The sequence below is a fragment of the Danio rerio genome, chromosome 4 (genome assembly GCF_049306965.1).
Source record: "Danio rerio strain Tuebingen ecotype United States chromosome 4, GRCz12tu, whole genome shotgun sequence".
NCBI lineage: Eukaryota > Metazoa > Chordata > Actinopteri > Cypriniformes > Danionidae > Danio > Danio rerio.
The window spans coordinates 74,743,989-74,768,349 of NC_133179.1; the positions used below are offsets into that span (position 1 = coordinate 74,743,989).

General features: G+C 41.6%; 1 protein-coding gene across 4 annotated transcripts; it reads left to right on the top strand.

The window, feature by feature from the left end:
- Positions 1–242: 242 nt before the first annotated feature.
- On the top strand, positions 243–24,091 carry ms4a17a.9 (membrane-spanning 4-domains, subfamily A, member 17A.9). Of its 4 annotated transcripts, none has more exons than NM_001013510.3 (7): positions 243–310; positions 14,261–14,468; positions 14,598–14,693; positions 17,361–17,429; positions 18,229–18,360; positions 22,953–23,066; positions 23,688–24,091. In NM_001013510.3, exons 2-7 carry the CDS (start codon positions 14,286–14,288, stop codon positions 23,835–23,837), a joined length of 744 nt encoding a protein of 247 aa, NP_001013528.2. In that variant the 5' UTR covers positions 243–310; positions 14,261–14,285; the 3' UTR covers positions 23,838–24,091. The 4 variants fall into 4 exon arrangements, with proteins under 4 accessions (NP_001013528.2, XP_073802099.1, XP_073802098.1 ...); XM_073945998.1 differs by lacking the exon at positions 243–310 and adding an exon at positions 647–793; XM_073945997.1 differs by lacking the exon at positions 243–310 and adding an exon at positions 12,003–12,695 and having other exon boundaries at positions 13,690–14,468.
- Positions 24,092–24,361: the final 270 nt, after the last annotated feature.

The following is a 24,361-nucleotide window of genomic DNA, read 5'->3' on the forward strand; positions in this document are numbered from 1 at the left end:
AATTCCTGAATCTGTTCAACATCAATTTAATATAAAATTAAGAAAAAATATTGCACAGGAGGGCTAATCATTTCTCCCTCCACTGTATGCTAAATCCAGTGTAATTATGTAATTTGCATATATCAGATTTCCATGATTTTCTCGTGTTTTGCTGTTAACCCTCGAGACTGTGGCCAGTTGTGGAATGCTGCACAATTTCACGAGCTCCTCCTGCTTTCTGGAGAACAGTACTGGAACACTGCACTGTGGAGTACGGAGGAGCTACAGAGTGAAGACACAAAGCACAGCTGAATGCGGGATTCTGCTTCTGGTAAGATAATAAAAATGAATGCCTTTCCTTTATTTGGTAACAAGCAGAGCTTGAATGGCTTTTTAAATGTAGGTGAGATATACTTGTGCTGTGTTTGTTACAGAGATGTGAAGTAACGAAGTACAAATACTTGCATACTGTTCTTCAGTAGAAGTATCAGTACTTCACTACTCATTTTTTACTTTTACATTTTTACACAAATATCTGTACTTTCTACTCCTTACCTTTTTTAAACCACGCTCGTTTCTTTCGTTTTCACGTGTTTGGTGGCGCGATCTATATTATCATCGCGCAGTAATATGAGCACCTTTTAGATGCAGTCAGTCTGTTTTCCTCATTGCGCGCCTGCGTGCTGCACCGCGCGGCTTTTTCAAGGCTTTATGAAGATTACTGTGAGAAAGGCTAGGATTTTAAGAACTTAACATGCCTGATGCTGTCCTGTTTACACGGTAATAAGACACCGTTTGCTCGATCGGATCACAGGTAAACAAGAGAGACATTAAAAATTTTAAGTTTAAATGCTGAAGCCTTCTAATAGAGGTAGAGTTGGTTTTATATTCGTTCATTCAGTCTCTATATTGTTTACCATGTTACTTTGAATATTCGATTGGAATTAGCATGCAAGTATGACTTGACAACAACATTGACACTGTTTATTTGACTGTGTTGGATAGTCATTGGCTGCTAATATGCTTATTTAGCAGGATTTCTCTGGTCTTTCATTCTAATACCACAAAATATAACGTTAGTGCTTTTTTTTGTAAAGATTTCTACATTTACTACTAAAACCATCATATACTTAAAAAAATGTATGCATTGCGGTTTATTTCCTTTATTTCTGATAAGTTCATGTTTCCTAACACAGAATTTATGCTGTTTTTCAGTTTTATTGATTTGTCTTTTGACCATATGATTATACACAGATCTATACTGTTATCTTTAATAATTTTGATAAATATTTTACAACAACAAAAGTAACTATACTGGGCGATTTATTATAATAATATAATACAAAAGATCCTGAGTTTATCACATTAAAAAAAAACGATCATGCACATGTTCTGTAGGTCGTAGTCACGCCTGTATGTGTTGCTTTAGCCTCGAATAAGTGCATTACAGTTTTTCTCACACACATTTCTCACATTAGAATTAAAATTTGCAAAACAGCAGGTCTGAGTGCATTTCTCAAAACGCATATAATCAGCAAAACACCACAGATTACCTGCAAAAGCCAATCTCCTGCTCAATATCCCTAGTTCAGCTCTCAAAACGGAATGTCCATGTCGATGAACATGTCAGTGGCTTCAGAATGGCAAGTCCTGCTGTCATTAGCTATGTTTCCATCCAAAAATGAAGCATCGTTTCCATCCAACGAGTCAAAGCGAACAAAATCGTCACTTCCTGATTAACTGGTGCCAAATATCAACAGTAAAAACTGCATTTGCTGCAGTAGGAGAAGCTGCATCAATCTTTTCTAAATGAATGCGCCTCAGAAGACAATCCTGACATGCAGTGAGCGCGCAGTGGTGTTTGAAGGTGTCAGACGCGGAGCACAGGCGCTCTTGATTCTGGAGGTCTTTCATAATATAATAACATTAATACTGAAATGGTAAGACGTTTTATAATGACCAAAACAACCTTTCAGATGTTTTATAATGTGCTCAGCCTGACGTTTTATCCATTCACACACATTTTAAGCATCACATGATCTCTTTCAACAAAATCACATGACCTATTTTAATGCGCATACTGGAGTTTGTGCGGTAAAAGTGTGTCAATGTTTATACGCATCTTTTCTTATCGAATAAAAAGTTTATCCTACCCAGTTAGGCGCATACGTTTTTAATGCGCATTTTCAAAATTTATGCGCATCATGGCGTTTCCATCACTGGCTTTTTATATGCGCATTTGCAAAATTGTAAAATAGGTGGATAGAAACATAGCTAGTGTGTATGGATAAGACAGTCCAATCACTCAGTAGTCATGTTGTCAATATCAGTGCACTCTGAAGGGCTGTTCTGATGTAAACTGTGGCAATATTTTTGGCTGTTTGTACTGTAATTGTTGACAGATCATGTCATTGTGATAGGAAAAGACAGCACTGCACAGCACAAAGAAAGAAACAAGAGTAGAAATGTGAACATAATACAACCTAGTTTTAGACCTTCATTAAAAAAAAAGTCACCTGGGAGAAATTGACCAATTGTAGACCGATTTAGAAGGAAAAGTCTAATGGAGAATAAAAAATGCAATATGACAACTTGTTCAGCCATTTTGCATGTGAAGACATGCCCTAAACAAACAATTAAAAGTTGTGGGAAGTGAGACTATTCAACAGAGGCCTATTTGAGGACCGGGAGGGAGACGCGAGATTACCGAGAGATCCTCACTCGTTTGCGGGCGTCCGGAGACTCGCGAAACTTCCCGCCCTACTCATAATTCTCTCTTCATATAGCTGTATGCCTATTACATATCCATAAAACACTGTGATGTAACCGCGCTCGGATCGGATCGCTTTCTCACTGCAATCGAACCGCTCCAGGGTTCGTTTCAATTGAGCCGAGACCACCTCATTCAAGCGATCTCAGAGCAATTAATTTTGCGTGAAACAGAGCGCGATTGCCCTGTTTAAATATGCCAAACGAACCGCGCTAACTGGGCAAACGAGACACGTTTCGAAACAAAAGTGTCGGTGTGAAAGTACCCTGAGAAAGCCAGACAAAAAGGACTGCAGTGTGCGTCACATGGGTATATCCACGACATAATAGGCAACTGATTAGAAAATAACTGAATCAAAATTGAAGCTAGCCAGTTTCTATTACAATTTGCAGTTTAGTGGAAGAAATAAATAGAATTGAATTGAAATTAATTGAAATGCAAATTAAAGTACCAATAGCAGAAGTGGACAAACCGATTTTCCCTACCAGGAAATATTATTCCGACAGCAAATATCCGCTTGTTAAGTGGTGACGTGTTTGTGACGTATGTATACTGTTTCCGGGTCCAAGTCACTCATTTGAGTGGAGAAATCATTCGTTTATGATCACGTTTTATTTCTATCACACATTAAAGTTAATTTTACATAAAGTCATAGTGTACACAACAATCTCTGGGCTTGCTGCATAACAAATACCAAAAATTAAACAATTTATAAAACAATGAATCACTTTCTGGCCATCAGATATTAGGCATGGACATATATACTGTGATCGTGACTTTCGAAAGTATTAAATCGCTTTGTAAACGTTGATTATTACCATTTCATGAATCTCCCCATTCAGTTGAATAGAGCGCTTGGACTTGGAAGCCCCTCCGCGTCACACTTAACAAGCGGATAAAACGTCTCTCAACAAAGACAGATGAAAACATCAGTGAATTGTAGCTCTGACGTGGACATCGAGGCTTATAAATAACTGAAAAACGGCTATGGACGAAGTATATTGATGGCAAGTGCTCAGATTGTGGTCACATCTCTGCTTTGTTCTGTCGATATGTATATATGATGTTGCTTGGCTACTTGCACAAATGCGGCAACAAACATTTGACATAAGAATTGGAAATGTCTCTTATTTTATATTAATGTATCAATAGGATGTCTAGTCACCTACCTATCCTCACTCGCTATCCTTCAGCTTAGTCTAGACTTGGGCGGTATCCAAATTTTGATACCGTCAAACCGCCTCCATATTTTACCCCAGTATCCGGTATTACCGGCGTGATAAAAAAATGATGACGTAAGGCTCAGACAGCGTCACCAAACTGTTAGCTTAAACCTAAACCATTCAGAAACTGAATACCTTATATGCAACCTTAGGCTCGCGGTCAGAGAGAGATAGAGAGAGAGCCATGCGACGCACAGCACCTCTCTCTCTCTCTCTCTCTCTTACACAAACACACACACATCTCCCGCGATTTATTCAGAAATCTACTCCCACACCGTAAGAAATCTAACCGGCTCCGGCAGTACAGCAGCGGGAATGCAGAGAGCTGTAATCGGGCCATAAAAATTAGGCCCGATAGTTCCCGAGTCCAACAGGTACATTTTGATTGACAGCTTTATAAAGGCCGAACCCGTTGACAGCCCGACATTATTCAAATGTGCTCATGCACACAGCTCTAATGCATTTTTTCAAGAATGAGTCATTTATATGTTTTAACATCATTTATTCGTAACAAACGTAGACTATAGGCCACTTGAACGATGGAACAAAGAAATAAAATAAGTCCTACAGCTGTAACATCGTAACATCTCAGCACTCTATAGGTCTAGGTACATGCACTTAGCCTTTAAATTGGCCAACACACCAATGAAAAGAAATCTTGCTTAACAAATCAAATTAAAACTAGAACCTAAAGTTTATTGATAAACTTTGACGTTGGCTTGAGAAAGCCAACGTGACTGCGCTAGGACTAGGAATGGCAGTTGGCAGGAAGCACGGTGGCGGTTGCTAAGTGGTTGCTAGGCAGTTGCTAAAACAATTATGGCATTGTGAGGTGGTTGCTAAGCAGTTGCTAAATGGCAATGCTCGTGTACATGTTTGATCAAATGCTAATACTTAGTAGGCATTTCTAGCATATGTTGTTGCATTTAGATAATCATTCATAGCATGTAGCTAATCGTTATTAGCACTTGCTACCATTATCATTGTTACCATGCATCATACACAGGAAGTCCCATTTGCTAGCATGAGTCAAACAAGCCAATGCTCAGGTCCCTACGATGTTCTGATGTAGAGATATTGCTATTTTTAAATGGTTGCTAGGTTATACTGTTTTATTGCTAAGGGGACATTTGACAGGTTAGTGATGATACATCAAAGCTTCTTGGCAATATGAGTGATCTTAATCAAGCCCAAATGTTTCTATGACAGTCTTTATGAGTGTCAAAAACTGGACTTGAACATTATGTATTCCTGGTGTTGGGTTGTGGCTGGAAGAGCATCCGCTGTGTAAAACAAATGCTGGATAAGTTGGCGGTTCATTCCGTTGTGGCGACCCCTGATTAATAAAGAGACTAAGGGAATGAACATTATGCAAAAATGGCTTGCCATATCAGTAAAAAATATGGAGTTTAAGTCAAAAATGGCTTGCCATATCAGTAAAACACATTTTGACCACATTTGGGCCTTGTGGCATGAACGGCCTAGGAGGAGATACGTTTGTTTTCAAGGACAGAGTAGCATAACAATATGTTGGCTTCTCAAGCCAACATAATAAACTCTAAATCAGGGGTCTCAAACTCAATTTACCTGGGGGCCGCAGGAGGCAAAGTCTGGGTGAGGCTGGGCCGCATAAGGGATTTCACAAAAAAAAGTCCTCAAATGTCATTATTAACAGTTTTAATTATTTCTTCTGAACATGAAGTGTCCTGAACATTAACAGAACATTGAGTGAAGATTATGAACAGTTCTTCTGAACATGGCATCTTTTGCCTACGTCTTTTAGCGCTTCTTCTCACAAATCTTATATATGTGTGTATATATATGTATAAATAAAACACCCCCACCCCACTCCAGTCACATCAGTCTGTGCCAGTCTGTATCTACCTATAATATATATAAGATGCAGGCTGTAGCTAGGTAGGTGGCAGGCTGCAGATAGGTAGCTAAGTGGCAGGCAGGGGCGGGAACAGCTTACCTTGGTTCTGGCCGGCGCGAGTTCCCTCCCTGCCTGGTTTATACTTCTGCGTCAAGTGACAACGCGCGTGGCTGTGCATTTATACTTCTGTCTCTGTTGGTCTGCATTAACACTTCCGAAACGCTAGTTGGCAGTGAGGTGTAAATGTTCCTCTGTGTCGAGTTTCTTCGCTTCTGTTTTGCTTTTCCTGAACACTTCCTGAATGTACAAGTGACTCAAACTCGCTCATTTTGAGGCAGGAACCGGCGGACGTGCAGCAACTTTAACTATGAGGTAAACACAGAACAAAACTTTCCATCCGGAGCTCCTTCATGGGACTCCACACTTATAAACAATCGCTCGCGCCATTCTCGCGGCTCTCGGTCACGCCCAGACTCGTCGGCGCTAGCAAGCCGACCAATCACAGAGCTTGCGCTACGCGTCGTTGCGACGTGTAGTCACATTTTTTGAGAGGTGCACGTCAGTGACGGCCACGGCCACGGCGAAGGGCTATGCGTCAGCGCCGTAGCCTACGGCGGTGTTTGACGCAGAAGTATAAATCACACTCCCGCCCGTCACAGCGTCTAACAAAGGGGCGGGGTGCGTGGTGACGTCACCGGCATCCCCGCCCCTTTGTTTACACGGCGGGCGGGGAATGCCAGTGACCGCTGTGTACGGATAGAATCAGCGGAGCGGGGAGCGCTCTCTCTCCTCGCTCCGCTGATTCTGTCAGTGTACAGCGGTCGGTGCGGGCCACAAAATATTGCACTGAGGGCCGCAAATGACCTGCGGGCCGTGAGTTTGAGACCCCTGCTCTAAATGATGACGAGTATTTTGGCAATAACGAAATTAAGATAAAGGCTGTGAAAGGTTTGTTTCTCCACTTCTCTTCACAATCTGGCATTAGGGCGGCGGTGAAGCTGAATATTAAAAGAATAATGCCACCATTAGTCTGTATACTCTGTCTACATTATGATTATATGGTTTAATTAATATTCATTTATAATTTAAAAACCCTTTACGCACCAAGATTAGGCTACGTGTGTTTGTGGAGGAACATTATTAAATCCACTGCCTTTAGCACAGTCTCTTACTCATGGTGCGTCCAGCAGAACTGAACACCGTTTCCTGCTGCTACAGGCCGGGGTGCAGAGTTCTGATCCGGCTGATTTTGCAGGTTTTGGGTAGGATTGTTTGTTCATCTTCTACCAGTCAGGAACATCCATTTAATTTTCCATGACAGCAGTTTCAGTGTAGCGAGAGGCCTCGTCTTTTTACCTGTCAGCTTGCGGTTTAGGGCTCTAGCGTAATACGCAGTGTATGAGCGACCGCGAAATACCTTGACGGCTGGAATGACCGCTCCTTCTGAGCTAGTGACTGGCTTGACGCCGTCAAAATTCGCTTTTTTTTACTACTTCGTCATCATTTGTTTCATCTTTGCAGGGATGGATTTTAATGCAGGAATTTGGATTTTTTCGGGTCTCGCCGGGTTCGGGCAAAGATCTTCAGCTCGAATGCAGACCTCTCGTTCATATTAACCACGTCTCCCTTCTGTTCAGTCGAAACTGCCCAACTGCAGGTCACTTTGGAGCACGTCACGTCACCTCTCCCCCTCCCTCTCTCCTCCACACTGTCCCGTGATGACAACCACACATACGTTTTTGTAGACGTTAAATAAAGGATATTTAATATTTTATGACGGTATAACGGTATTAAAACTGGCACCGTTGCTATTTTTAGATCCCACGGTATACTGTAATACCGCCCAAGCCTAGCTTAGTCCCTGATTTATCAGGGGTCACCACAGCAGAATGAACCGCCAATTATTCAAGTATATGTTTTACACTGCGGATACCCAGTACTGGGAAACACCCTCACATTTACACACTCGCACTTATACACTACTGCCAATTTAGTTTCCTATTATTCCCCCATACCGCATGTCTTTTGACCGTGGTTAAAATGTGCTTTTTTTTAACTTTTGTATATTTTTGAGGGCGTACTTCAGTACTTCTACTTTCACCAGAGTCGTTTTGAACGTATGTGTATTTTTACTAAAGTAAAGGATGTGTGTACTTTTGCCATGTCGGGTTTACGTTAAACACACATGTGACCGTTATGCCCACACACACACACACTACAAGAAAAAACTGAAAGCGGTGTGGAGAGAGTACACACTAGCAGCGTCTAAAATACATACTTGAAGTGTGCACTGATTTTACACTAAAACATATCTGTATTTTGCGTGTTTTGTGTTTATTTGCGGTTGTGAATTGCATTATTGGATGTTGATCTCTGCTCTGTCCAGTTTTGATGTGGAAAATGTCCAGGGTTTAATATGGTGTATCTTGCTGCACTATATTCATGTTTGGTATCATTTTAAATGTCTCTGTGTGATTGGTAAAGTGGTCTTAATGTCATTGTAATATTTCCCTGATATATGTTGATTTGGTTTTTGACTTTGATAAGTTCTCTGCCAGATGCTCTCCCTCCTTAGAGATGGTTAACTCCTCAAATTCACCAGGCGAGGGTCTCGTGACGCTTTTATTGTCTTGATTTATGGGTTGAGTGTTTAAGGTAAATATGCACACATATCAGGGGGATCCTGTGGCCAAGACCCCTGTTGCAGAATCTCTGAGACTTAGAGTAAGGGAACAGATATAAATCAAAACTCTGAATTAAGTCATAAATGATGAATGTGATCCGTTCTTACAAATAAAAATACAGGCTAAAGTTTATGATCACTTAAAATTGGAGTCGGATTAAATTCAAAGCTAAAAAACGAATATAAATAAATTCTAATAAAGAACAAAATTCCTTTCAGAAGCGCTAGAAAAGGCTTACATGCATTAAACCTTCAGCCACGCTGTTAGTTTCCTCATTGGGCTGATAGATGGACCTCTACAATTGACATTGTCATAACAAGGCGGTCAGAAGAGGAGGAAAGGAGAAGCACAGGTGATCACTTTCAGAGCCCTTAGGTGCAGTAGGCAGGCACTATCCAGTAGGGCTGCAACTAACGATTATTTTAATAATCGATTAATCTGTCGATAATTTTTTTTCGATTAATCGAATAAAAAAAACAAAACAAGAAAAGCATTCATTTCCAACCCTTCATTCAAAAAAGCTCATCCCTGAGCTGTTATAATAATAATAATAATAATAATAATAGTAATAATAAATAAAAAAACGAACTAGTTAATCCAAATATCTAAATGTTTTTAAATGAAGATGCATACTAGACACATGAAATAGCATAAGAAATCACTTAGTCTCAAAATTAAGTGATCGTTTGCTTAAAACAACTTAAATTATTTGCCAATGGGGTAAGAAAAATGATCCTACTGAGATATAATCTCGAACAGAAGTTTTCAGCATCACTTCATTTTCTCGTGCCATTTTTCTTGTCTGGTCTTGATGGAAGATTTTTTAGATATTTGAACTGGAAACGAGACAAAATAATGAATAAAAATGAATAAAAATAAAAAATTTGAATGAAAATGTGAATAAAAACGTGTGCAGAGTAACTCCACCACCGCCGCTATACTGCTGTTGTTAACCCTTTCACTGCTGAGCTTAAAAGATTCTATCTGGCCCCAGGAGTCAGTTTTTTTCAGAACGTTCACCCTTAATGTTTCCATGGCGACGCATCATGTTTGTCACGTCACACACCGTCTGTTTGACAGATGTAGCCCTTTGATTTGATTTTTTTTCGTTTTAAATCAACATAATCGCACGCTTGCTCATCCTGTCATCAACTAACTGATATTCCAATTCACATAAACCTGTAAGTGATCGCCACCTGTTACGTAAGATGGACGTCACACACCGGCAAATTATATTTGAATGGATTGTTAGACTTCCTTGTGTGTTTTACAAACTCTTTTGTTTTACTAGTACTTGTGTGTATTTACATGAATGAAGTATTAGGCGGTTAAAATGCTGCATAATTGTGATAATATGACACGTCTTTCCAAGCGGGGTTAAGTTGGTTTTGTTTTTGAAAAGGAAAAAACAAAATAAAGAAGCACTTTTCCGACGGTCCCTTACTGAGACCGGCTTAACCCACGCCACAGGCAACGCGCGTAGCTGTGCGTTTATACTTCTGCGCGCTGTCGGTCTGCATTAAAACTTCTGAAACGCTAGTTGGCAGTGAGGTGTAAATGTTCCTCTGTGTCGAGTTTCTTCTCTGCTGTTTTGCTTTTCCTGAACACTTCCTGGATGTACAAGTGGCTCAAACTCGCTCATTTTGAGGCAGGAACCGGCGGACGTGCAACAACTTTAACTATGAGGTAAACACAAAACAAAACTTCCCATCAGGAGCTCCTTCACGGGACTCCACACTTGTAAACAATCGCTCCATCAGGCTCGCACCATTCACGCGGCTCTAGGTCCCGCCCAGACTCTTCAGCGCTACCAAGCCGACCAATCACAGAGCTTGCGATACGCGACGTGTAGTTAAATTTTTGGAGAGGTGCACGTCAGTGACGCCAACAGCCACGGCGAATGGCTATGCGTCAGCAACGTAGCATACGCCGGCGTTTGACGCAGAAGTATAAATCAGCCTTTAAACGGAGCAGTGCTCGTAATATCGAGCGAAAAAGAGAATAAGACAGCTGTGAAACATAACCTGCTTTGTCTTTTTGTAGGAAACACAGTTCAGATCTTTTTAGAGTGAGATGTTTTTGAGTTAATGTCGTTTATCACTGAATGTGTCAGGAATACCGAAAACAAAACCAACTTAACCCCGCTGTCTTTCTCTGGCTCGGCGCCAGACAAAAACACCAGCACCAGGGACTTTGCGGTTCTCACTTTAAATTGGAACAAAAGCAGGATTCTGTAGTGATTCTTCCGCATCATCTCTGTCTTCTTTGAGGCGCTGAACTCGCACGAGAGACAGAAAGGAGCCGTGTTCTCTCCGCACGTTCTTTTTTTTAATCAAACGTCTCTTGTGTCGTGCGACACAACGAATCGATAATGAAATTCGTTGCCAGCGCTTTTAGTAATTGATTTTTATCGATTTAATCAATTTGTTATTTCAGCCCTACTATCTACAGAGAGAGAACATGTGGCGATGTGGCTGTATTTTGGGGGCTTGGGTTTTTGTGATGATGAATTTGTAAGTTGGCTCTTTTTTTGTATGATAATTCTTTATAAATAAACAAGAATGACCTGTAACATGTCTTGCATTCAGTATGAAGTGACACTTTTAAGTACACTACTTGTTACTTTTATTTCCCAAACAGTAATTTTTGGGCAAAGTATCGTATCGGATCGGTATCGCCGATACTCTCCTTCATTTTACTGGGATGCCAGTGGTATCGCACATCACTACTCGTTAACCCCACTTCTCCAGCGCTCTTCACTTACAAATCCCCCCCCACACACACACACACACATAGTTGGAATTATAAAATTCAAATATGACATAGTTTATATACAGTTAAAGTCAGACTTATTAGCCCTCCTGTTAACTTTCAATTCTTTAACATTTTTTCCCGGATTTCTGTGTAACGGAGAGATTTCTTCAACACATTTCTAATCATAATAGCTTGAATAACTCATTTTAATAGCTGATTTCTTTCTTGTCCTATACTGCTCAGCTGATAGTTCATCAAAGCCCAGGATCCTGATCTACACCTTATTCACTTACTTTACACAAACATGATTTTTGATTTATTTTTGAATTTGATTTATTGACTCCTGACTGATCATTGAACTGGGGAGGACTTAAGGGGAAGACAAAAGTCCAACAAGCCGAAATAAAACAAATAAGACTCTCTCCAGAAGAAAAAATACTACAGGAAATACTGTGAAAAATTCCTGAACTGTTCAACATCATTTATATTAATGCAAATTCAAGAGATATCTGAAATCAAATGAGCCCTGATGATTTCTCTCATGACTATATGTAAAACCTAAATTTACACTATTTGCATATATTGGCATGTATCAGATTGTGTTTTGCTGTATTAACCCCTGGAGGCGGCCAGCTTTGCCATGCATCAGGATTGCACAACTCCTCCTGCTTCCTCTTTTTTTTCTGGAAAACACTGTGCTTGTGTAACATTATTTCAGAAGTGTGAAAGCACAGCTGGAAACAGGATTCTGCTTCTGGTAAGACAATACCTTACATGCTTAAAAGTACTTATTATGTCGGCGTTTTCTAAAATAATAATGAATATGTTTCCTTTTTTGGTAACAAGTGGACCTTGTTTGGCTTTTTTAAATGTAGGTGATGTTGATCATTTTAAACTTGAGCTGTGTTTTTTCCATTGTTTACACATTTGACCATTACGCCTCATAAATTACGCTAGAAATTTACACAAGACTACACATAAGCAGCGTCCACAATACACAGTTGAACTGGAGATTTTGCACTGGTTTTACACTGTGAAACACGTCTGTATGGAATCAGATTAGTCTCAAAAGAAATTCACGCAAAAGACACGATGTACACATGCGTAGCCAAATTCACGTGCATAAAACCAAATTCACGTGCGTGCGTTTATATTCACAAAAAAATTTCACGTGCACAAAATAAAAATACTTTTTAATAAAATACATTTCACAAATGCAAAACACCATTTGCAAATGTATAGGAGTGTACAAAAAGTTTTGAATGTTTAACACTTGCGAGTTCATTCTGAATGAGAATGTGCAAAGCCTCTTTCCCGTACGACTCCCCCTGGATACGTGAGAGTAGTCCTGACTCTGCCAGCAAAGTCTCAAAAATACACACACACACGTATCCAGGGGGAGTCGTACGGTTCTCCGGGTGCTCTGGTTTCACCTCACAGTCCAAAGACATGCACCTTGAAAGTGCTGGAATTTGAAGTTGGAATACGTGTAAGAACCAGGCCCGGCCCTAACCAATTTGGCACCCAAGGCAAGATATCAGGTCACATCGCAGTAAACTCCACTGTTAGTGTATAGTCATAAGAAACTAAATAGCTTTTTGATCGACTACTACAAGCTGGGAAAACGTCAGATAAATATGCCAATGCTATTAACGTCATCGCTGAATAGATGTAATATTTACACATTTGCTTGAGGAAGGAATGATCGAGGTAGTTACATTACTATTACTATTTTCCATAACATCTCTGCCCTTCAATAACATTAGCTGACGTTAAAACTAACAGATAGCACTATAGCTATTTATTGATTAGAAATCTTTCAACGTTGGGATGTAAAAAATATGGGACAACAAATAGCTTCAAATGATAGAATACATAGCAAACATTAGAAAATATTGACAATAAAATAAAAGGTTTAGCCTATTAAAATCAACGGCCTATCCAGAAATAAATAAAGCTATAAAATCGACTTCACTTTTTATTGTATTTGCATATTGATTAAAGTTACTATAGTCATTTAGTGAAGAGCAGCAGAGGAATCCCTCATTGTGTTTTGTTTGATAAAAGTTGAGTTAATGTAAGAATGCACAGATCTATTGAGCTTATTCTAAAATGTGGAAGTGCGCCTGTTTTCGCGATTGTCTTAGAACTTTCGTTTCAGTCGCCTATGGGAGAAATGACAAGGAATAATAAACGGCAAAAACGGGTCAAACTACTTGCTCTACAAACAAATGTTTGCATGACTATACAGACCAAGTAGAATAATACAACAAGGAAATATCAGTTTGCAACATCAAACAGTGAAACGAGCAGTTTTTAATGTCTAATAATGAATGGAAGTAAATGAGACCTGAAGTCTCGAGCCAAAAAGATTCAAATGGCAGCGCCCGCTCGTCTGCGGAGAATAAGGTCAATAATGAAGCATTCGACTGCTTTAGTAACTGTGCTCATTTAAGAGAACATTTGTTGTGTTTAAACGCATATTGCGAGGGCTTGAACAGAGCAGTGCTCGTAATATCGAGCAAAAAAAGAATAAGACAGCTGTGAAACATAACCTGCTTTGTCTTTTTGTAGGAAACACACTTTAGATCTTTTTAGGGTAAAAGGTTTTGAGTTATTGCCGTCTATCACTGAATGTGTGTCAGGAATATCAAAACCAACTTTACCGCGCTCATTTCTGGCGCCCCCCTGGATGTACAGCGCCCTTAGCATTTGCCTATACTGCCCATGCCGCGGGCGGGCCTTGGTAAGAACCCTGTATTCAGTCTGATACAAGTCTGAACGCAGTGTGAACGGGTATGCAGGAATTCATGCGACTTTTACAACATTTTTCACTCATCTGCTAAGGGTGAACTCTTACATTTAATATATAAACTAGCTTTATTACATATATGAAATATAGAAAGCTTCAAAAATGTAAAGTCTATCTTATTTCTAATGGTATCCTCTTTTGCTTTATTATGATTTTGTACAGGTTGGTTTTATACTCTGAAACTAAAATGTCGACTGTCGGAGCCATGAATCCTTCATCGTATGTCATCCAGCTTCAACAACCGACACAAATGGCACCGGTTGTGACTGCAACCAGTTCTTCTGTGCCTGTGCGCATACAGCATGCAGCAGGAGTTTCACCTCTTCTTGGAATTCAGGCCTTTCTAAAAGGCCAACCAAAAGCCCTCGGGGTGAGGAAATAAAAAAACAGACAATTATTTTTGATGTCAGTATAGCACACATTAACACAGCATGTTACTCTGTTTTACTTCATGAAATACTCTTGTTCTCCTTACACTGTTCTCTCTTATTCCTAACAGACTGTGCAGATAATGATCGGTGTGGTGACTTTCCTGTTTGGAATCGTGTCTACATTATTTGCTGCCGGTGGTGTTTCTTACGTGGCATCTCTGATAGTGAGAAACAATCATACAGTTCAACATGTTGTCCTAGATAACACAAGCTACAGTGTGTAATCAGCCAGAATACATCTTACTGTCACATTTACAGACACTAAAAGAACATGTAAATGCTTTGTGCACATGTTTATTAAGTATCACGTATTGCCACTAGAGGCAGCACTGAACACACAAACAGACTCCCTGATCTGATATGGAGGACATTGGTGAACAAAGATGCTTTTACATTATTTTGGCACACAAAAGTGTTCCTGGACTTTGAAGTGACATTTGATGATGTTTTTGTTCCTTTTGTGAATTTTAAACGTCTCTGATCATCACTTTTCATGGAGGATGATCAAGCTGTTAGGTTAAAGTGGGGCATCCCCATCCAGGGCAGGTGAGGGCCAATGTTTTGCCGTTTAACAAACTCAAAGTCCTAACTCTGGGTCCGAATCGGCAAGCCCAAGCACGGCTTTTATGGGATTACCGTGGACTGTTCGCTAGAGTGGACTATTTAATTGATGATTCACCAATCAGATAATTCCAAAGCCACTATAAATGACCTAAGTTCCACATAACAGCCATCTTCGTTTTGAAGAATCCCCCCTTCCACCCTTACATCTCCTCCTTTCCTAGATGGGTGGCACGGTGGCCCAGTGGTTAGCACTGTTGCCTCGCAGCAAGAACGTCACTGTTCTAGTTCTTACCAAGCCAGCAAACGTTCCTGTGCAGAGTTTTCACGTTCTCCCCGTGCTCATGTGATAAAGAGATAAAGTGGTCAGTTTGGCAGATCAGAAGCGAAGCATTCAGAAAAAATAGTTGAGTCTTAAGTCAGGATTTGAATTCAGAGATATTATTAGCAGAGCGGAGTGAGCGTGGGAGAGAGTTCCAGAGTTTGGGTGCAATAACACTAAATGATCTGCGCCCAATTGAAGAGAGGCGGTACCGAGGGACAGCGAGAAGGCCAGAGTCAGCGGAACGTAAGGAACGAGTTGGGGTGTAGGGGACAAGCATCTAGCAGAGATAGGAGGGAGCTAGGCTATTTAGGGATCTAAATGCAAGAAGGAGAATTTTAAATGTAAGGAGGGATTGGAGATCATACAAGATTGTGGTTATATGAGCAGAACGTTTGGCATGAGTGAGTATTCTAGCCGCAGAGTTTTGAATATACTGTAATCTGGAGATGAGGCCGGCAGGCTGACCAGTGAACAGGGCATTACAGTAGGCGATGCGTGAGGAGACAAATGCATGCATGACTGTCTCAGCATCCTTGCTACTGGATGCTGGAAGACTGGAAGACTTCTAATGGAAGTCTTATGAAGGGATGCAGTTGTGAAATGCGACGTAAATGAAAGAATGCGGGTTTGATAGCAGATTTACTGTGAGACTGAAAAGAGTGTGGAGTCGAAGATTACACCTAAATTTTTTACAGAAGTAGATGTTTTAATGTGCGAGCCAGCGATCTCACAGGAGAAACTGGTGGAAATATCGCTGGTAAGTGCAATAAAAATCATCTCAGTTTTGTCCATGTTGAGTTTCTGGGAATTTGAGGTTAGCCAATCATTAATATCCTTCACACAAGCAGAGATATTATCAATTTGGGCGGATGAGGTACGTGTACAAACAGAGTAAAGTTGAATATCATCTGCATAAAAATGATAGTTTATACCGTGACGTTGTAAAATCAGTCCAAATGGGATTAGGTATATTGTGAACAATAGTGGGCCTAGAACAGATCCCTGGGGAACACCTCGCTTCAGGGGGACAGTGGGTGACTTAAAATCCTTAACAGAGATGAGGAATTGTCTGTCTGAGAGATATGAAGAGAACCAAGAGAGAGCAGTACCAGAAACACCCAGAACAGAGAGACGTGAGAGAAGTAAATTATAAGAGACTGTATCAAAGGCAGAGCTGAGATCGAGGAGCCAGAATCACCAGAAAGCAGTAGATCATTCACTACCTTTACAAGTGCAGTATCGGTAATCTGGAGGAGGCGAAAACCAGCTTGAAAAGGGTCCGAGAGATTATTATTAACTAGAAAAGACTGGACTGGCAGCAACAGTACTTTCCAGTAATTTAGATATGAAAGGTAGATTAGAAAGTGGACGATAATTAGAGAGGACCGAGGGGTAAAGGTTGGGTTATTCAAGGAGGTTGGAACTAGACAATAGACAGGAGATCACATGACACAAATAAACAACACAAGTCATGTGCTCAGGTTAAACAGGACTAGGACAAGCAGCCAATGCAAAAACTCATTAACCGAGTGCTCACATGAAATACAACACTAAAGCACGTGACCAACATGTAAACATGGAGCCACATGCTCTACACAACACCAAGACGAGACAGAATGCATGAAAAGAGTACACAATTATTAAAACACTTATCATGCACTCGCATACATGTTACCGATCCCAGCATCAACCGAAACCAACTAGACAGAGCCACCAGGATGAGAGCCACCATTCTGAGCACAGCCAAGATGGCATTTAAACAAAAGACAAACACAGACAACGTGCGGAGAGGAGTGATCGAGCTGAGAAAACTCGAGCCGAGCACAACATACAAGACAAGACAGGACTAGTGTCTGGTTCATTACGCAGTAAAATGCACATTCTGGTTGAGTACCATGTATATACAACATAAGCTTTTAAGTGTTGCTCTTCTCTCTGTTCTCAGTACATTACTGCAGGTTCGCTCTCCATTGCTGCTGAAAACAAAATTAATTCACCATCTGCTTTATGTTTGGTATGTACACAACACTTGTTCTTTTTATTTAAGCAATGGGCACTTGTAAAATTTGGTGTGTAAGGATTTATGCATAAATATTCTTTTTTCTGTGCTAATAGAGTATTGAACACAGACTTTCCATGTAATCACTAAAGCCCTGCTCACACTGTGAGATTTCAGCCACGATTTTGACATTTATCAATCCTAAAAGATTCCTGAAATCCCAGGCTAAAATCTGTGATCTTTGATCGTTGGTTTGACTTGTTCACAGAAGCCGATTCGTGCCCGTTGTGATCAGATTTTTCCTCTGATGAAGTTCTGGCAGTGTCAGAAGATTTCAGACACTTTCCTGCAGTGTGACAACAGCTGTGATGAGCGTCAATCCAAGAACCAATAGAAGCTCAGAATCTGATGATGCAATCCATGTGATGTTTATGTTTGCTGTGAGGGATCATTTTAGAACGCGGGATAGTGAAAGTGTCACGGGTGGATGACGTCAAACTCCGGGGGTGTTTTCTTTCGTGTTTGGCGCGTCTTCATTGTCGTTCAGTCTGACTTTATGACAGCTGAGATCTTACAGTGTGACATGAGCGCCATGTTCGTGCAGTCTGACATGCTACAATCGTTCAGGATTATAAACAATCCCACTGTGTGAGCCGGCCTTTACTCATACACGAGTCTTTGGTGCTTAGATCCTGTATTGTATTCATTTATCAATTCATTTTGATCACTTTCCATATAATCTATCATCTGCTTAACCACAGTGTGTTAACACAACATGATACAAAACCTTTCTATTTCTGTGTGTCTACTGTAGGTGAGAGCTTCCCTCGGGATGAACATTTTCAGTGCTATAGCTGCGGGCAGTTCCATTATTATGCTTTCATTGGGTTTGGCTTTTGGTCGCATTATCAGTCAGTGCACAGACTTCCATTGTTATGAAGATACGGTATGTGTCATCAACTTATATATTGATATCATTTTTGTATTGTTTTATTTTATAATTACAGTAAGATCACTGTGTGACTGGTGCACTTGTAAAAAAAAAAAAAAAAACAAGTGTAATCTGCACTCATCTTCACAACTTCACAAGATATTACTGTTTATTTACACTGTAATAAAATATAAAATATTGAAATTAAAGGTGCCATAGAATGCATTGATACACTGTTTAACTTGTTCATGAATATATATATATATATATATATATATATATATATTAAGAGTGTAACGATACGCGTATTCGTATTGAACCGTTTGGTACGAGACTTTCGGTTCGGTACGTATTGCAAACCGAACAATTCGATTCAGGCTAACATCTAAAAAGATAAAAGAGATTAAGTACAAAATATGTTTTCAGTGTAACAACGCTCAACATGGCATCCTAAATGACGTGGCAGATAACATGCTGCCTTCCCGCTGTCATGTTAAACAGTAGACCATCGCTTTTGAAGTCAGAATATCACTTTATTAAGCATGCACTCAATTACAATCCTGCTGCCTTCTGTGTCACTGTCAGCCTGCTCGTGCTGGCTCCGCCCCCATTGCCCCAACCACCCAGGACCCTGAGACAGAACAGCCAATCTCAATAACCTACCTGTTCACATATCACGCACACACCCGCCCACCTCCAAACACAACTCTTGTCAGGCACACTTTGCACTAGTTCGCAAAATGGCTAGTTAATGTGATCCTCCTACAGACCTTTTACTTGGCTGCTGCATAGAGGACGCCAAAGCGACCAGCGTCTACAGGTAGATTGTTTAGAACTTCCGTTTACAGCGTTTACGGAGGTGATAATTTGCGCTCTGAAAATGGGATTCAATAGCGTTTAAGTGGATTACGGAGTGTTTTTGTGACACACAACTTTGAAAAGTGTGTGTTAAAGCCATTATAAACTGTCAGATCTAGTTCAAGCACAAGAGGAAAACTTTCTCCTAGTTCCCCTTCGGATGGGGAACTTCAATGCTATCAGTGAATTTACTTGCAGCACGGGCAGAGAAAGGTGCCCTCCAAGACTGCGTGAGCCTACTGTGCACCTCCGGGAAGAAGGGGAGGAGAGGCTTTAAAGGCTTCGCCCTCTGGTCCTCTACGTAACACCCATCTAGTAAGTCCGGCCGCAGAGCTGGGGGATAAACGCTCTGCTTCCCAGCTTGCAGGCTCTGTGCGCTTCACCAGTGGCTCACAAGCGCTGGGGGGGACGGTCTCCTTTCTCCCACCCCTCATGCCTCCCCTCCGGAGTTAGGGTGCGGAGTGAGAGCCAGTTTCTCGCTTCCAGCTCTTCCGCGGGACCCTCGCACTCCCGGATCAGCACACCCACTTCGTGCTGCCCCACTGCTGGTACGTCAGCGATTGTAGCGATGAGTCCATTAGCGAGAGCTCTGCCTGCCTGGGTAGCACAGGCCAGCCCTTCGCGGTGGTTCATACACACAATCAGACTCGGCTATGTGATCCAGTTCGCGAAACGGCCCCCCAAGTTCATGGGTGTGTATTTCACCAGGGTCAGCCCCCTGTCCGCCCCTGTCTTGCAAGAGGAGATTACTGTCCTCCTGGCGAAGGATGCAATCGAGTCGGTCCCTCCAGCCGAGATAGAGAGCGGATTTTACAGCCCACACAGGTTCACGGCCAATACTAGATCTGCGCGTTTTGAACCGCTGTCTGCACTAGCTGCCGTTCAGAATGCTCACGCAGAGGCGCATCCTCTGGTGCGTTCGTCCTCGGGATTGGTTTGCAGCTATAGACCTGAAGGACACGTATTTGCATGTCTCCATTCTTCCCTGCCACCGTCAGTTTCTGCGGTTTTCGTTGGAAGGTCGGGCATGGCAATACAAAGTCCTTCCCTTCGGGCTCTCCCCGTCTCCGCGGGTCTTCACCAAACTAACGGAGGAAGCCTTAGCGCCCCTTTGGCTCGCGGGCATCCGCATACTCAATTATCTCGACGACTGGCTGATGCTGAACTGTATGAGAGAGCTCGACGGCAAAATTGTGGTTCCACTGAAATTATTTTCAGAGGCTCCTGGGGCATATGGCATCTGCAGCCGCCGTCACGCTGCTCGGATTACTCCATATGAGACCATTCCAGCACTGGCTTCACCATCGAGTCCCCAGACGCGCATGGCATGCGGGCACACACCAGGTTTCTGTTACTGCGCTGTGTTGCCGCACCCTCAGCCCTTGGAACGATCCCTCGTTTCTACAGGCCGTAGTGCCTCTAGGACAGGCGTCCAGTCATGTTGTTGTCTCAACAGATGCTTCCAACACGGGCTGGGGGGCTGTGTGCTGCGGGCATGCAGCTGCGGACCTGTGGAAAGGAACCCAGTTGCATTTGCACATCAATCGCCTGGAGCTGTTGGCAGTGTTCATCGCTCTCCACCGTTTTTTTCCGGTGCTGGAGCAGCAACACGTGCTGGTCAGGACGGACAGCACGGCGGCAGTGGCGTATATCAACCGCATGGGGGTATTCGCTCCCGCCACGTCTCAGCTCGCCCGCCGTCTGCTCCTCTGGAGTCATCCGCGGCTGAAATCGCTGCGCACCATTCACATTCCTGGCAAGCTCAACCGTCCAGCCTGTCTCTCATAGACAGGGCACCATCTGGCACCCTCGCCACGATCTTTGGAACCTCCATATGTGGTCTTTAGACGCAAGGAAGACTTGGGTAACCTACCGATTGCAGTGGTTAATACCATCACTCAGGCTAGAGGCCCCTCCACGAGGCGCGCCTACGCCCTGAAGTGGAGTCTATTCATTGAATGGTGCGTCTCTCGCAGAGAAGACCCCCAAAATTGCCGGATCAGCGTTGTGCTTTCTTTCCTTCAGGAGAAGCTGGATAGCAGGCTGTCGCCCTCCACACTCAAGGTTTACGTGGCTGCCATCTCCGCTCTCATAACGCGGTGGCTGGCGGCACCGTGGGAAAGCATAACCTCATCGTCCGGTTCCTCAGAGGTGCTAGGCGAATTAATCCACCCCGCCCCCCCCTCATGCCCTCTTAGGATCTCGCCCTCATTCTCACGAGCCTGCGTTCAGATCCCTTTGAGCCACTTGACTCAATATCTTTAAGATTTCTGTCCTTGAAGACAGTTCTGCTGGTCGCGTTGGCTTCTATTAAGAGGGTCGGGGACCTGGAGGCAGTGAGGAAACAAGATTTTCGGTCAGTGACTCGTGCCTGGAATTCGGGCTGGATTACTCTCACGTTATCCTGAGACCCCGCCCGGGTTACGTGCCCAAGGTTCCTACCACACCATTTAGAAACCAGGTAGTGAGCCTGCAAGCGCTGCCCCCGGAGGAGACACACACATGACCATAGACACACACACACACACACACACACACACACTCTAGCATGCGCTGCAGTGTGCTTTGAGCTCATACCCATTTGAGAGCTCTAGACTGTTCAGACTGTTCATTAAGGATCTCTCGTTGGATCTAATCTCACTATATTTATTAAACGTGATATTTAATTCATCTTGTTGTCTTTATCTAAAAACATATTCCCCGACTTTGCTCTTTTGAATCTATTACTTGTTCTCAGGTAACGTGTTTTGGCTGAGCGCAAGTATAAGTTAGGTTAATATCTTAAGTAACGTAACCGCAGACACCAATTCTGCACAATCAACTGATTGCTTGCCTTTTTTCTCTATTGAATAAACTTATTGTACGTTATACTTTTATAATGGCCATTATTGATTAATAAAACAGATATTCAGTGAAAGAGAGACTATGTTTCGTATTGTCAATGAAAAGGAAAGGAGGCAGTGATGTTAAAGGCACCGTTTTGTTATAAATATGCATGAAGATGACTCTCATGTTAAGCAGCTACACGACGCCTCAACATTTCTGCTGTCTGTTAAGTGGCTAATATCAAAGTGAAAATAGCAGTTCCTCGCATCATCTTTTCAGTTTATTGTTAAGACAGTGAAACAGTATAGCCAGGGTGATGTGAATGACTTTATAAATGACACTCAGGAGTTTGTTTTCCATATCAAACTTGTGAAGTCTGAACCTACATGTAGAGGATGCAGAACTGAAGTGTGTGTAGGCTACTTAATATTGAGGAAAAGCCCCAATCAGAGAGGCGAATGTCTGCAGCTCTGCCTTTGTTTTCAGATGTCTTCATTTTCCCCCATCCACACTGAGACGGAGCAGCAACGCTTTAGAATGAAAACAGCCTCCAGCGTTTCCTAAACACTTTGCTTTCGCGACTCAAAAACTCCGGCGTAGTGTGGATGGATGGCGCAACCATAGCGAAATGTATGCGCTTTCAAATTAAAGCGCACTAGTGTAACCGGGGCCTAAGAGTCAGTGTTTTAGGTTTACACTCACATGATTTACATGACAATGAGGAAACAAGGGTGTTTGAGGTTCAAGGTGTGCCATTTTCAGACTGAAAATGTTTACTTGGGTATGTCCAGATTTTTATCCTATGGAACCTTTAAACATCACTTTTAAACTCTGTTTAGTTTCATCAGTATACCTAAAGGACTACAGATTTTTTTTCTTCTCGTTGTTGTTATCCTTTATGCTCATGTTGAATGTTCTCTCAGACTATTGTTTTAGGAATCAATGGTATCTTTCTGCTGTTCTCCATCCTTGAGTTCTGCATCTCCATCTCCCTGTCTGCGTTTGCCTGTAAAGTCGCCTGCTGCTGTAAACCTAAGGTGAGAAATACATCAGCTGAACCCATCAGATAAATGTAGGAGTAAAGGATAAAGCTACTTTTAAGGCTTGAGGTTCTGATTTCACAAGAACCAACAAACCCAATATCTGTCTGTAATTCTTCACTCTTAAATGTTCATACCCTTAAAGTCCATGTGAACCAGAAGTTGCTGCAGACTTTTATTTAAATATGATGACTTATTTAATAATTTCACCATTTTGATTAAAGATTACGAAGACAATTGTCTGTTGAGGCGACAGCAACCGATCTCCTGTGCCATGTAGTTAATGATGTAGGAGCCGATTAGGTGACCAATCAGCCTGTGATGATGACAGAATTGTTCTTATCAGGACTAACAATGTGCGCTAGCAAAACATAGTAAATCTGGATTTCATGCAGACCAGACAGAAACCAACTACATGTTTTTCTTTTTGTTTTGTTTAAATCAAATGTTCTGTATTCACACACAAATCACATTACAGCAATGTGTGAATTAATGATTTGTGAAGTAAAAAATAAAGTTTAATGTGTGCTGTAAACGTGTGAGGAACTGGGTAATGGAGCAATAATTGTTAAACACTGATCAATAACTTAAGCTGACCATGTACACTTTATCCTGCAGATTCCAGAGGACAGAGACCCTTTAATTCAACACCCTCCTGCAGAAATCCCCCAACAGTACATTCAATACCCTCAAGGAATCCCCCAGGAGTACTTTCAATGTCCTCCTGCAGAAGCTCCCCCAGCGTACGCTTCAGGCAAATTAATGTGAATCGATATGTAAAAACTGGGCAGAGCGGTGGTTCTGCTGCTTTGAAGCTGTGGTGATTCTGGTTTTCTTGTGTATCTGATCTGAATAATGCACATCATCAGATGATGTGTAAAGTGATTATTATAGTCATCAACATAGATATCACTGTGTATTTTACATGTGTATTTTTGTGAGTTTTTCTACTACTTGTATGTATTTTTCAAATGTTATTTGCAGAGGTGGAAAGAATAATAAAACCTTGTACTCAAGAAAAACATTTTGTAAGGAACAGTTCTTTTACTTAAGTAAGAGTGAAGTTTCATGTCTATAAATCGACTCAAGTAAAAGTAAAACAATACCTCATTAAAAATGCACTCATGAGTAAAGAGGAACTATTTCTCCAAAGGGACAAGAGAATGTAAATCTCCAATTAGTTGTTTTGATTTGTATAACTAACTTTAAAAACTAAAGACCAATAACAAAAAATTACATAATATTTAAATTATTTGACAGGTTATCCTATATAATAATTTATACAAATTGTA

Coding starts and splice junctions, on each gene's coding strand:
- ms4a17a.9 (XM_073945997.1), top strand. CDS start 14,178: ATGAAATATAGAAAGCTTCAAAAATGTAAAGTCTATCTTATTTCTAAT. Junction 14,694..17,360: donor CTTACGTGGCATCTCTGATA/GTGAGAAACAAT, acceptor CTCTGTTCTCAG/TACATTACTGCAGGTTCGCT. Junction 18,361..22,952: donor TCCATTGTTATGAAGATACG/GTATGTGTCATC, acceptor ATGTTCTCTCAG/ACTATTGTTTTAGGAATCAA.